The sequence below is a fragment of the Phacochoerus africanus genome, chromosome 2 (genome assembly GCF_016906955.1).
Source record: "Phacochoerus africanus isolate WHEZ1 chromosome 2, ROS_Pafr_v1, whole genome shotgun sequence".
Classification (NCBI taxonomy): Eukaryota; Metazoa; Chordata; class Mammalia; order Artiodactyla; family Suidae; genus Phacochoerus; species Phacochoerus africanus.
Window position 1 is genome coordinate 168,329,451 of NC_062545.1, and position 15,436 is coordinate 168,344,886.

At 35.8% G+C, this 15,436-nt stretch overlaps 1 protein-coding gene across 3 annotated transcripts in view; it reads left to right on the top strand.

The window, feature by feature from the left end:
• PIAS1 (protein inhibitor of activated STAT 1) overlaps positions 1 to 15,436 on the top strand; it is a 125,235-nt gene that overhangs the window by 68,788 nt on the left and 41,011 nt on the right. For 2 of the 3 annotated variants that reach the window (XM_047767151.1, XM_047767152.1), the window contains exons 3-8: positions 2,190 to 2,274; positions 2,526 to 2,573; positions 3,043 to 3,102; positions 5,872 to 5,962; positions 6,605 to 6,739; positions 13,790 to 13,895. In XM_047767151.1, the coding sequence (XP_047623107.1) occupies positions 2,190 to 2,274; positions 2,526 to 2,573; positions 3,043 to 3,102; positions 5,872 to 5,962; positions 6,605 to 6,739; positions 13,790 to 13,895 (525 nt within the window). The remainder of the gene's footprint in view (positions 1 to 2,189; positions 2,275 to 2,525; positions 2,574 to 3,042; positions 3,103 to 5,871; positions 5,963 to 6,604; positions 6,740 to 13,789; positions 13,896 to 15,436) is intronic. The other variant, XM_047767153.1, reaches the window with a different exon arrangement.

The following is a 15,436-nucleotide window of genomic DNA, read 5'->3' on the forward strand; positions in this document are numbered from 1 at the left end:
AAAGCAGAAACACCGATATAGACTTTAAAAGATACTCCTATATTGACATGACATTGTAGATCACCAGTGCTCTTTTTCATTTCTTTCTCATAGTGAGACATTTGTAAAGCTTTCTTAGCATGACATTTGTGTTTGGTGGTCGTTTTGAAGGAAGTGTTGCTTGCCAGTAAAAGATAGCCAAGTTGAGCTACTTTTTCTGCACAGGTTTAAGTGGTCCACAGGCAGGGAGTTCCTTGATGATAACTTTCAGTGATCCATTTGTACTGGAAAAGTACAGTTTAAATAATTTAATTTGGTATTTCTTAATTTTCAGTCTTTGTTTCACACTCTGGATCATTTGGGGGGGATTTTTTAATTAAAGTATAGTTGATTTATAATGTGCTAATTTCTGTTCTACAGCAAAGTGACTTAGTTATACACATATATATGCATTCTTTTTTTAAAATATTCCTTTCCTTGAATGTAGTTCTCTGTGCTATGCAATAGACCTTGTTGTTTATTCTCTCCATGTATAATAGTTTACATCTGCCAACCCCAAACTCCCACTCCATCCTACCCTCTTGGCACCCACAAGTATGTTCTCCTTGTCCATGAGTCTTTTTGTTTTGTAGATGAGTTCATTTGTGTTGTATTTTAGATTCCACATATAAGTGATAATCATACAGTGTTTGTCTTTCTCTTTCTCTTATTTCACTTAGTATAATAACCTCTAGGTCCCTCCTTGTTGCTGCAAGTGGTATTTTTTTCATTCTTTTTTATGGCGGAGTAGTATTCTATTGTATATATGTACCACATCTTCTTAATCCATTCATCTGTCAATGGACATTTAGGTTGTTTCCAAGTCTTGGCTATTGTGAATGAACAAGGAACATTGCAAGAACTGCAGTGAACATTGGCATGCACGTATCCCTTTGAATCATTGCTTTGTCCAGGTGTATGTCCACAAGTGGGATTGCTATATCATGTGGTAATTACGTCTTTATTTCTCTGAGGAACCTCCATACAGTTTTCCATAGTGGCTACACCAATTTACATTCCACCAATACTGTGGGAGTGTTCTTTATTCTCCAGAGCCTCTTCAGCATTTGTTATTTGTAGACTTTTTAATGATGGTCCATCTGACCAAAGTGAGGTAACACCTCATTGTAGTTTTTATTTGTATTTCTCTAATAGTTAGTGATGTTGAACATCTTTTCATATGCCTGCTGGCTTAATTTTCAGTCTTTTCTTCGTTTGGCAAACAGTTATTCAGTGCTTCTTTGTGCCAAGCACTAAAGAAACATCAGTGAACAAGAGGGATATTGACCACTGATTTTTTAAGATATATATAATGTGTATTAAAAGCCAATAGATCCAATAATTTTTTTTTAAAGCCAATAGAACTGTTGTTACTACTCACAGCATCATTTTGTAGGAATCCCGGATCTATACTGACCTGTACTTTCCTGCCTCTTGCTTTTTTCTCTCTCCCTATCTCCACGTTCCTCCTTCTCTTCTCTTTTTCTTAAAACTTTTCCCTCATTTGAGATAGTGACCACAGGCAAATTTTAAAGTCAAGCCATCTAAGCACTGGAGAAACTATATATGATATTTATTATGTAAAATTTGCATGGTATAGTTAGATGGGAGATGATAAAATTCTTAATTTACCTTAAAAATCAAATGTCATCTCATCCGTGCAGATCCTCCTACTATTATTTTAAGTAAAATTCACATCATGTTTTTATATGTGTGCTTTTTATTTTTACTTTTTTTTTTGTCTTTTTGTCTTTTCTAGGGCCGCACCTCCAGCATATGGATGTTCCCAGGCTAGGGGTCTAATCGGAGCTGTAGCCACCAACCTACACCACAGCTCACGGCAATGCCGGATCCTTAACCCACTGAGCGAGGGCAGGGATCAAACCCACAACCTCATGGTTCCTAGTCAGTTTCACTAACCACTGAGCCACACAAGTGTGGCTCAGGAGCTCCACAAGTGTGCTTTTTAGGTGCAAACATTTATATGATTAAATATTGGCACATTTCTTATTTTTCAGTGCCTTACTTGTTATCTAAACTCTAGAATCTGTCCTAGTTAATTAAAGGCGTGTGAATGGTTGGGGTTTTCGTTTTGGTTTGGGTTTTTTGCTGTTGTGTTTTCTGTTGATGAATTTGAAGGTAATTAAAAGTGTAATTATTTTCTTCTTTAGCATCAGACAACAGTCAGCGCTTTCGAGAAACCTGTTTTGCATTTGCCTTGACACCACAACAAGTGCAGCAAATCAGTAGTTCCATGTAAGTTGTCAAGTGTAACTTGAAGTTTGACCTTTGAATCCAGTTTTGTCTATAATAAGTGACTTTTTAAAACAGTGTATTGGGTATTAGTGTCATGCAAATATTAATATTATGTTACTATTATAGTGTTAGTTACCTTAAGAACAGTATCTCTGATAAATTTGAAATAGTTTCTGGAGTAACAGTGTCTTTGAATCAGCTTTCATGTGCTATCTTTAAAATAATTGTAGTTCTTACTCTGTCTTTTCTAGGGATATTTCTGGGACCAAATGTGACTTCACAGTGCAGGTCCAGTTAAGGTATAGTGTTGACTACAGTATATATATCCAAAGTTTAAAAGCTAACATTTCTTAAAAGATTTTTTTTTAACCTACCTAATTTTCAGTAAGTATATTGAAAGTATTGGGTTTAGGCATTTGGGTGAGGGAAAACCTTTTCCTGTTATGAAATACCCTAATTATTATCCAATTTAGATTTTTATATTGCAGGTCATGTACCATATACTTAACCACATTCTTGATTTTTGTTGCCCTTGGTTGGTTTAGAAGCTCCAGTTAATGATATGTTTAAATATAGTGATCATTCAGAAGTACCAAGTTTTATGAAAGCAAAGACCTTACCTGCATGAGTGGCAAACTACTGTACTATAGATAAGAAACTAGTACTTGGGTTAAGTTTACAATGTCTTGTGGATTAGCAAGAACCAAAATAGCCTAATTTGCTTTGTTCTGTATTTTAAATAATTGATTTAAGTACTCTCTAATTTAGATTCCATGTGACACATCTCTTCATAGTTTTGCAAAGACAAAAGGAAAATTTTCCAAGATGGTACTGCCCCATATTATTTCCTTTCTTAGCCCATTTCTTCTAAGAATATCTAAGAAATCTTTTATGTTAATATGTCTTTTTCTCTTGCTTATGTAAATCATCTTATGCTGTTCTTTTTACTCAGTGACTATCCTTGTGTAAACCTAAGTGCCCCACACTGTTCTTGTTGCAGTAGTTGTTTTCCTCAACAAGCTGTTTTCCCCATATAGTGGGAAGGATCAAACAGATGGCCCAGTCTCAGTAATCAGATACTAAGTGGTATGTACAGATTATAAATACACTAGGAGATCAGGAAAGAGATTAAAGCACCAGCTCAGTGCCTCATGGAGCAATGTGTAAAGCTCTGATGTAGGCTTTAAAATAGTGTGATGAAAACTGAGAAAGCAGAGGAGAGATTGCTTTGGGTCTTGGTTTTAGAAGGCACCAATAAAGGTGTTTCTATGTAAAAGGTACTTTACTCTATCAGGGAAGACTATGATAATGACTGAATAAATGAAAGGACTAGAATCCTGGGAGCATATAACTACCTGCTATCCTAATCATAAGTCTTTTTCTAAAACATGAAAACAATTTGGTTAGAATTAGATATTTTCTCTATTAGATTTCTAATCTATTTTTATTTAATCTGTTTTCTCTCCCCACTCCCATGAACTCCTATATATAAACTTTCTGCTCTTGTTCCCCCTTTTTAAAATCCTTTTTTCTCTTTGGTTTATTAGGGTGATTTTGATTTTCACTTTTTGTTTAATCGAAAGTCAACTTGTCATATACATTATTCTTCTTCTGTAGGTTCAGGCAGCCAGGTCCATTTTTAAAATTTACCACTGCATTGGCATAATTGATTTAAAACTTTATGAGAGTTCCCATTGTGGCTCAGCAGCTTAAGGACTGGACACTGTCTTTGTGAGGATGCAGATTCAGTCCCAGACCTTGCTCAGTGTGGTTAAGGATCTGGTGTTACCGCAAGCTATGGCGTAGCTCATAGATGCAGCTCAAACCCACTGTTGCCATGACTATGGTGTGGACAACAGCTGCAGCTCCAACTGACCCCTAGCCTGAGACTTCCATGTGCTGCAGGTGCGGCCATTTAAAAACAACAACAACAACAAAAACCCAAAACTATGGCAGTCTCTTACTGTTGCACTGTAAAGAACTGATCTGTAATAGAAGGTTTTGCTAGGGCTAGAGGTGATCCTATGAGCTTTGACATCTCTTTGCTAAGTACATTTTGAGGAAATCTTTTTAGATTAGTAAATCTCAACCTTTATGTGGATCTTTAAGCCCTTTGAAAATCTGATGGAGTATAGGTTGTTCCTCCTTAAAGATGACATACGTAGGTACCCATAAAATTTTACATAGCAAATTGTCCCATTTTGTGGACCTTTCCACACAGATTCCATGGCTGACAGATCAAGATGTTGAGAGAAGATGTTTGTACATGGTGACTTTCACAGAATTCAGAGATAGTATTGTTCTTAACATGTAACTCAAAGCTGCTGTGAACATTCTGTAAAGGTGGAATAATCCTCAGATTTATGTTAGTAATAAGGATGTAATTATTGAGGTTGCAGGTTTGATCCCTGACCTTGCTCAGTGGGTTAAGGATCTGGTGTTGCTATGAGCTGTGGTGTAGGTTGCAGACACGGCTCTGATCCCACGTTGCTGTGGCTCTGGCGTAGGCCAATGGCTACAGCTCTGATTGGTAGGGCCTGGGAACCTCCATGTGCTGCGGGAGCAACTCAAGAAAATGCAAAAAAGACCAAAAAAAAAAAAAAGTTGTTTTAAATAGCAGTTAGTAATTTATTTCTTGATCTATAAGATGAGTAGAATGAAAATTTACAAATTATTTGGCTGTCCTTGGTTTTCCCAAAAGCTTATGCATTTAATTTAGAAATAAATGTTTTCATAAGTTTCTTTTTTCTTTTTGCCATTTCTTGGGCCGCTTCCACAGCATATGGAGGTTCCCAGGCTAGGGGTCGAATTGGAGCTGTAGCTGCCGGACTACCCCACAGCCACAGCAATGCCAGACCCAAGCCACGTCTGTGACCTACACCATGGTTCATGGCAACACTGGATCCTTAACCCACTGAGCAAGGCCAGGGATCGAACCCACAACCTCATGGTTCCTAGTCGGATTCCTTAACCACTGAGCCATGACAGGAACTCCTTCAGGAGTTTCTAAAATAGTATTCTAAATACATGTGGATATAATACAAATAATGTTATTGTTCAGTATCTTCAGTTTGCAGGGTATAGTGGAGTATCTGGGCTTAGTGAAAAGAATTTGATCCTATAGGTGGTCTTTAGCATTTTCAGCTCAGAACCAGAAAAAAAATGCTTCATAGAAAAATAAATTTGAGATACGCCAAATATTTCCCTATTAAAAAGTTATAGTGCTTATTAGCCCCACTCTAGGAAGTTCTATATTAAGGAAACTTGATTTTTTGATTCAGAATTTCTTAAATTTATTCATAGAGCGCCTCCCCTTCCTCCCTTAAAAAAAAAAAAAAGGCTTAAATAAATGATTGGAAATATTATAAACTACTTGGTAGTTGTGACTACTGAAACTCTACAGTGACAGAATTATTTATTTTGAACCTGTTCAAATATGTTTTTTCATCTTGCGAAATGTCTAGTTTTAATAGGGTTTTTTTTGTTTATTTGTTAATAAGTTTGACCATCTCTAGATTAGCTATGGAACTGATAGCTCAAAAATATTAATGAGGCCATCTTTTAATAATGAAAATTAAACTTACCTTTATTGTTTAGGTTTTGTTTATCAGAAACCAGTTGTCCACAAGAAGATCACTTCCCACCCAATCTTTGTGTGAAAGTGAATACAAAACCTTGCAGCCTTCCAGTAAGTCCTAAAAGCTGTTTTTTAACTGCATTGACAGCATAGCTAGCAAATAAGTCATCACAGCTGTTGTTAATCATAGTTTTTCATTAAGAAAAACCTCTTTAGATATATATTCATGTGACTAAGTGAAACACTTGTATAATTAACAGCTGTGACATTAGCTATAGAGATAAAGTCTAGGACTTGGAGTTGGATGTGGTAGCTTTAGTGTTGTACTGAATTTTGGGAAGAAGAGATTATTTTAACAAAACCTCGGACATATTTGTGTGAATCTGGAAGCTTGTGGTAAAATAGAGATTTGAAGAATGCTGTGCCTTTAACAGAGGAATGGGGGTTGCTATTATTCATCTTTAAAATCGTTCTTAAATACTTACTCAAGCTCTTTTATGAATTCAACTGGATTCTTAAATTTTAGAGATTTTTAAGTTCTATTGCCAATATTTTTCTCAGGCTTACTGTAAAGAAGCTATAGAGTTGTTTAGGGAAACATACAGGAAACTCTTCTAAATATTTACTTAGCTACTTTTAAATGAAAATACTCATATTTTCTAATATGTAGCTTGTAGGATTTTTTTTTTAAGGAATGGAAGTTGAAATGATTGTGGAAATATTAAGTAAAAATAAATTGTATCTCATCCTTAGGGTTATCTTCCACCTACTAAAAATGGTGTGGAACCAAAGCGACCCAGCCGACCAATTAATATCACCTCACTTGTCCGATTGTCCACAACTGTACCAAACACCATTGTTGTTTCATGGACTGCAGAAATTGGGAGAGTAAGTAAATTTTTATTTCTACCAGATTTTTGTATTATAAGGAAGGGTTAATCTCCAGGGCTACCTGAACTTTATAAAGAAGTGATATTATAAAATGAGTTACAAAAGGATTTATTTTTGTCTCATAATGAATTTTCAAAATTTCTCTTTTAAAAAAAATGGGATCTTGGAGTTCCCCTCATGGCTCAGTAGTAACGAACCCAACGAGGATCCATGAGGATGCAGGTCCCATCCCTGGCCTTGCTCAGTGAGTTAAGGATCTGGCATTGCCGTGAGCTTTGGTGTAGGTCATAGACGTGGCTCAGATCTGTCATTGCTGTGGCTGTGGTATAGGCCAGCAGCTGCAGTTCCAATTCAACCCCCAGCCTGGGAACTTCCATGTGCCGCACCTGCTGCCCTGAAAAGACACACACATACACAAAAGGGATCTAAAAAAGGTATCTGGCAATATCCAGTATTTTATAACCTGATAACTCAGTCATTTTCATAAACACCATCCTATGTCATTTTGTATTCATCTGAATGATTTTTAAATGGCTACATCATATTACAATATGAGTATCTGTAATTTAGCCTATTACTTAATGTTAACATTTATTTGGTTGATTCATTAATATTTCAAAGGACATTTTGAAGACTATCCTAGTAGTTAGAACTTTGTATACATACATGTTAATTTCCTTACAGCGAATACCCAGAAGTTGAATTGCTGCATCAGAGTATGCAGAATTTAAAGAAATTTTGTGTACATTGGCAGATTGCCTTACCAGAAAATGTTGTACAAATTTATTCTCTGACTTTCAGTGTTTATTCACATGCCTGTTGACTGATAACACTGAGTTTTATTTTCTTTAACATCTCTACTAATTTTAATAGGCAAATAATGGTACCACATTGCTTTAATTATTACTCCTTTTGTTATTACTGAGATTGAACATATTTGTGTTTGTGATTATTTACATTTTTAAATTATATCAATGTCTATTTCTCTATTTCTGCTTTTAATTCTTATTGATTTATGAGTTCTTTATATATTGGTTTAACCCTCTTTCACATGTTACAAACTTGTTTCTAATTTGTTACCTCTTATTTTTATTTATATGATTATTTAATGTGTAGAAGGTTTAAATTATTATGGAGCCAAATCTTACTCAGTTTTGTTTCTCTGTAGTCTTTCCTCTCAGCCCCCATCATGCTTAGGCAATCTGCCCTTCTCAGTCTTACATAAATATTTGTTTATATTTTCGTCTCTACTTTTCAGTTTTCTTATTTTACCTTTACATATTTAATCCATTGTAAATTTGTGTGTGGTAGGAAATAAAAATGTATTTTAATATTTCAAATAGCTAGTTCTAACACCATTAACTAAATAGATGCCAATTCAGAAGCTACCATTAATATATATTTGATTTTCATTTATCTTAGGTACGTTTCGGAACTTTTTTATATAGTTTCTTAGCCTAGCATTCTTTTGCTGGCACAGTTTCAGAATGGTTTTCGTTATTACAGTTTTTGATATGAGCTCATGTATGTTCACTAACTCATAAGTACTATAGAGGAAAGGTATATGGTGGTTTTAAAGCATATTAAAGGGCACTTTGAACCAGAGAAAGGTCAGGTAGGGTTTCCCTGAGGAAGTAATGACTGAGCTAGGAGCTGAGAGAAGGGTAGAAGGAATCAGTTAGGTGAAGTTCAGAGGAAAACAACCTTCAGAATAGCCCACTGGCAGGAGTGAGCCTAGTTCTTTTTAAGAAAATGAAAGGGAACAAGTATGGGCTACAGCACATAGATTGGGGAAGAGCAGTATACAAGATGAGGCTAGTAGAGGGGTAAAAAAGGGCCAAACCATGCAGGCCCTTTGAGGTAATAATGTTAAGGATATATCTCTTTTTAAGCAAAAAGTTTATAGGGCTATATTTCTCTTTAGCAAAGGCTACTCTTCAGAGTAATGAACAGCTTGAATGGAGGCCAAAATCCTGCAGAGAATTTACCTCTTACAATTGCTGAAGTATTAATGAGAGAAGCAGTATATTAAAGTGGTGGCATTGAGGATGGAGGTCAGTAGGTAGATCTGTAGGACTAAGTGATAGATCAGAAGCAGGGCCTAAGAGAAAGGGAGAGATCAAGGATGACTCCTTGGTTTCTGGCTTGAGGGACAAAGTAAATGATGATATTGCTAACAAAGAGTAAACACTAAAAAAGGACTGAAATCAGGTGTGTTTTTGCTTTGCTTTGAAGGATGGAATATTAGAGGACTACATGAAGACAACCATGAGTTCAGTTTTGAAGTTTTTGAGTTAGAGATGCCTTGAGACATTCTGAATAGACAGTTAGGTTATCCAGGTTCAGAGGATAAGTTTAGGCTAGCGGGAAAAAATGTGAGCATGTGCATATTGGTGGTTATTGGAGCCATAAAAGCAGGCTGACATTGTTTATAGAGAAAATATATTGAGTAGGGGAAAAAAGAGTGTTGAAGACTTATTCTTGAGGAACTATAACATTTAATACTGAATAGAAGGGAATGAACCTGCAGAGGACATGGGGAAGTAGTACTGGAGAGGTGGGGCAGAATGGAGGGTGGGTATGAGAATCCAGGGAAAGAGTTTCAAAAAAGGAGATGGTAAGCAATATTGAACAGATGTTGAGAAGTCAAGTATGTTGAAGCCTAAAAAAATACTTTTTGAGTTAGAAACTGAAGGTGACTTTAGCATGAGCTGTTTTGATGTCTGATGGGAGGAGAAGCCAGATTGTGACTAGGTGGAGGTGAGGCAGTAGAGTTAGTTGTAGATGTGTGGCTTTGCAAAGAGGTAAGTGTGAGCTGGAGGGAAATGTGAGATGAAAGTTGTTTGCTTTCATGGGAGAGTCTTAAATGTGTTGTCATCATCATCATAAAAGATGATGGCAGGTATCTTCTTGAGAGGAAGAGATAAAATATATACAAGAGAGAGAAAGGATAATCAATAGTTAATTGCATAGTAACTCACTATAGTTAGGAGGACTTCTTTATTAAATGGAAAAATAAAAGGACTGAATGAGTGAGTATGATTGGTACTGGAGAGATGAGTAAACTTTGATCTGCTGACTTCTCTTATGTCTGTGAGATAGGAAGTGAGATAAGTCTGCTATGAGTGAGAGAAGAAATGGGACCTCGAGGAAAGTGGAAATGTTGGGAAAGTAATTACTGGGAGTAAGACATGTTCCCCCTGCATTATTTCCCCAAATCTTTCTGGGAATGTGAATGAGATTGCTTTTAAATTTGTATATCAACTTAGGATTAATTTATTTACAGTATTTAATGTTCTTATTCCATGAATTGTATGTTTCTCCATTTATTAAAATCCTCTTTTATGTTCCTTAGTAATTTAATAGGTTTCTTCTTATAAATCTTTTTTATTGATTCCTCTTGTTTATTTTTATTACTGCTATTATAAATCTTTTTTCTATTACATTTTATGAAAAATATATTTATTGTTTGTTTTACTTAAAAGCTAGTCATTGTTGAATATTCACTTAATACATAAATTCATGTATTGGTTCTGATAGCTTTTTAGTTTTTTTCTTGGTATTTCCAGAAAGGCAGTTTTGCATTTGAGATATATCATTATACAAATAATGATAATCTTAATTCTTACGCCATAATTTATTGTTCTTGTTCTCTACTGCTGTCTAAAACCTTCAGAACAGTGTTAAATAGTGTGAGTGCTAGTGGACTGCTTGACTTGTTCTTTATGTTAATGAGAATACAACTAGTGTCACAATATTAAATAATGTGATTGCTATTAATTTTTGATAAAATTTAATTACATCAATAACATATTCCCATGATCCTCCTTTTTACTGGATAGCTTTGAGAGAAATGGATTTCGAATTTTATCAAAATCCTTTTTTTTCATTTATTAAGTTTATATTTTTTCCTTTACCTAATTAATATGTCATCATTAGGTTTATAAGATTCTTTAAAATGGTTCTTTTCTAGTGTACCTTTCCCCTTTTTGTCTCTTTTTGAAGAGAGTGTTGCACATGTTTTGGATTTAGTCTGTTTGTGATTAGTATAGCCTACCAGGGAAGTGTATAAACACCAGGATGTTTACAGTGATCCATGAAAGAAGTGTGAAACTGAAAGAGTAGAGAGGTGTGGTTGCTGATATATAGCACTGGGGGCGGGAGGGATAGGATATTCTTCCATGGGAGGCCTTCTGCATCTCAGGAAGAAAACAATATCTGCAATGATTTGATTAGTCTACCAGGTGAGATCTTTGTGTAGACCCTGATCACAAGTTGGAGACCTTCTTTTTAAAGTAAAACATTGAAAGAAAATCAGTCTTTCTCTAAAGCCCAGAAGATAACTTATTAGATTGGTTTCCCATCACTGGTTTTAATTCAACTTGTGAAGATGCTCTGAATAATACATGTAGGATCTCTTACTGTTTGGGGGAATTAACGTCTATTATTAGTTACCATTGAGAAATGTTTGTATTATGTCTTCAAAGGAAGTAAATGGAAGAGCTGGTGTTAGCTAATGCTGTGATTGTAATCATCTTAGACTATTTAATTATGAAATCAACACTTACACAATGTTATACATCCATTATAGCTCAATTTTTAAAATTATATATAAAAAGAGTTGGTACAGTGCTTGAAGGAAATGAGTGAACTATATTGAAACTTCTTATCTTACCTCAGGGTAATCACTGCATCTAGCATTTATTAATCTGTCACTGTTTGTAGAGTTTTTTAGATACCAGTGTAAAGGGCACTTAATGAGTAGATCATATCTTAATAATGAAGAAAATGTCCAATGAACCTGATAGACAGTTTTGAATACTTCTGAAAAAGCGTTTGACAAAAACATCAGTGTAATGCAAATCCAGTAGTTGGAGTTAGGAAGTACTTTGAAGGGTTAGGAATAATATGATATCATCTACCCAGAAGAGATACTATACCACTGTGAGGATGGGGGGAGGGGCTTGGTTTATGTGTCATAAAATTTAATTCCATGTTATTGGTACAGTGGTGTTAGTTAACACCTGACCTTTTGCTGCTGCTGCTGCTGCTTCTTTTTGTTTCCCTTCTTTTCTTATCAGGTTACATGTTTCAACTAGAGTGAACATACCTTTTCACTGAACTTGTAGTTGTGGTTTTCTGCTTATCTCTCCTTAGAAATTTATATAAAGCCTTAGGGTAATTCCTAGTTGTGTAAATTCAAGCTGCCACTACAAATTTTACAGTGTTAATTAGCATTTCTCTATTTTCTATCATACTTGAAACCTTAATCAAATTATAAAAGCGAATAAGGATTTTTTATTTCTAATAGAAGCTTTTTAGTTTTAAAATTAGATTGGTATGTTGTATGCTCTAAAATTTAGGCAAGTTTGGAGTTCCCGTTGTGGCTCAGCAGTAGTAGGATCCATGAGGATGCGAGTTCAATCCCTGGCCTCACTCATGGGTTAAGGATCTGGCATTGCCATGAGCTGTGGTGTAGATCACAGATCTGGCATTGCTGTAGCTGTGGTGTGGGCCGGTAGCTGCAGTTCCGATTGGACCCCTAGCCTGGGAACCTCCATATGCTATGGGTTCGGCCTTAAAAAGCAAACAAACAAATAAATAAAATGTAGGCAAATTTTAAGGTTACTTGTTCCTCATTAATAAATTGTGAAATTTATTAATGAAAGTAAATTAGCTTTTTTTGATACTTCATTTTCTTCCCAGAAAAAAATGTGTAGCTTAAGAACATGGATAGGTTTCTGAACTCTAAATGAAAATTTGATCTTCCAGAGGGTAGTGTGGGATATGTTCTCTCGTTTCCATAAGGGGGGAATGCATTTTCCAAAATAACTCAGAGTTGGAATGTACATTCTATTAGGTTATGGAGGGTCAAAGCAGGGAGTGTATGAAATCAGCTATAGAGAACTACAGTGGCCTTGGTCATTAGTCAGTTGTCCTGACATCTTACTTTTTTCCCTTGGTTTCTAGGGCCATTTTGTCACCACGCAGGTGCATGATCTTGAGCAGATTCCATATATATTTTAAATTTAGAATTGAAACTTAAAAAATTTGGGGGTACCTCTATATCATCATACTTTCATTTGGAAATGTACTTACCCTACCTGTCTCTTATAGGCCTTCTTTGAGGTTTAAATAAAGTGGATAGTATATGTTAAGAGTGCATAGAAAACTATATATAGCTATAAGTAGAAGATGGCTGTAATTATTTTATCTTTTGCCTCTTTACAAATCTCTTGATCTTCCTCTTGATTCCAACACCAAATGAAAAGTGGGCCTTCTCACTTAGATCTCTCTCTTAACCTTCATAAGCCTCAGACTTCTTTTCTTCCTCTTATCCAGTCATGTCCCGTTTACTTTGCCTTGGCTTGTTGACTAATTATTTTCTTTATCCCCTTTCTCCTACTACCATCTGTGGATAGTCCTTCTGCTAATAATGAATATTCATCTGTTCATTTGCGAAACCAGAAGCTTCCCTTTGAAAATGTTTAATATTCCCTCTGCTGGTTGTGATAATGGCCCAAGTAGGTAGGATCTTTTCAAGAACTAGTTAAAGGCATATAGAGAGATTAAATGATAAAAAATAGGATGCCAATCTAATTTGTAATTTTAAAAATAACTACTATTTTAGATATATGTTAGCTACCAAATATATTTTATGATGACATCTTATTGGCCTTGGTTTTTATTTAGTTTTAAAATGTCCTTTTGTATAAGTGCCTAAAATTGATTTGCTTCAAGTGTAGGTAGTATAGAAGTCAGGTAATATAGAAGTGGCTTTATTGTTTGCAAGTTGTAAAGTTAGGGCAAGTTCTTTTACTTCTCTACACTTCACTTTCCTCACTGATAAAAGTAGGATTACATCAGCAGCTTTTTGATTAGGATTAAACGAATTCCTGTTCATGAAGACACCTAAAATAGTGCTTGGCACACAGTAGGTGTTTTAATAGGCATTAGTTCTCTTTCCCTATTATTGTGGGATTAAAATAGATGTACCTATTTACTTACATATGTTGTTTGTTTTCTACATCTTTTTTTTTTTTCCAGAACTATTCCATGGCAGTATATCTTGTAAAACAATTGTCCTCAACAGTTCTTCTTCAGAGGTTACGAGCAAAGGGAATAAGGAATCCGGATCATTCTAGAGCTTTAAGTACGTATGATAACCTTATTTTATTTATGCAGCTGAACTATTTTGGTAAGGTTGAGAATAGTATTTTCTCAACTCAAGAAATTTTAGGGGTTTTTTTGGGGGGGGGTTTTGTTTGTCTTTTGCTAGAGTTTGTCACAGTGGATGAAAACACTGAAAACTTTGTTTCGCAAGCTAAAGTGAATCAAAACTTAAGAATAGTTTTAATATCTTTGTTATGATCTATATTTCATAATTTATATTTTACTGATCTTTAACTTTGTTAAGTCAGTACATGGACACTGAAGAATATTTTATCAGAGCGTCTTAGAAATAAATAAGTGTTCAGGAATTGTAGGAGATGGGAAGGAAATCTAAGCATATATTTTACAAATTTTTTTTTTTTTTTGCTATTTCTTGGGCCGCTTCCACGGCATGTGGAGATTCCCAGGCTAGGGGTTAATCGGAGCCATAGCCACCAGCCTACGCCGGAGCCACAGCAACGCAGGATCCGAGCCGCATCTGCAACTTACACCACAGCTCACGGCAACGCTGGATCGTTAACCCACTGAGCAAAGGCAGGGACCGAACCCGCAACCTCATGGTTCCTAGTCGGATTCGTTAACCACTGCGCCACGACGGGAACTCCTACAAATTTTTTTTTATGTTTAAGGTTTATCCAGGATATGTGATGACAGCATCCTTACATTAACAAAGTAAAAAGAGAGCCAGTGAGATGGTAGATATAGTAATGAAATAGGAGTTCCCATTGTGGCTCAGTGGAAATGAACCCGACTAGGAGCTATGAGGACTCAGGTTCGATCCTTGGCCTTATTCATTGTGTTAAGGATCGGCATTGCTGTGAGCTGTGGTCTGGGTTGCAGATGGGGCTCGGATCCTGCTTTGCTGTGGCTTCGGTGTGGGCCAGCAGCTGTAGCTCCAGTTAGACCCATAGCCTGGGAATGTCCATATGCAGAGGGTGCAGTCCTATAAAGCAAAAAAAAAAAAAAAAAAAAAAAAGGTAGATTCTGCTTTTAATCAATTATGTGGCCTTAGACAAATCACTACTCCTCTAAATCTCTTTCTCCTCATCTATAACAAAAAATTTATACCACATGATATCTAAGACCCCTCTAAAATCTGGGTTCTTAGGTGTGAATAACTAGATGGTTCATTTTGTCGTGTTGAATTCGAGAGGTGTTAAGGTGCAAGTTGACTGTTCAGACTTCTGTGGATTATAAGGCCAGAGGCTGGTGACGTTTCCAAAGAGGTGAACTAAGTGCTTCCTTTATTCTCTGTGAGAGAGATTGTTCATGGATGGATTTGGAAATGGGACTGGGCACTTAGAGGACAAAGTTTTTACAGACCAGGGTTAAATAATTAGCTGTCCTTTAGGGATTTTTGATGTGAGTTGATTAATGAAGCTCAGTATTGGGTTTGTAGTTAGGAACACCAAGGTGGAAAGAAGCTAAAGTAAGGCCAGCTTTCCTCTCACTTGCCTTTGTGGCATGGCTTTTATCTTTTTTTCTAACTTGTTTTTATGCCAGAGTAAAAGATCCCACTGA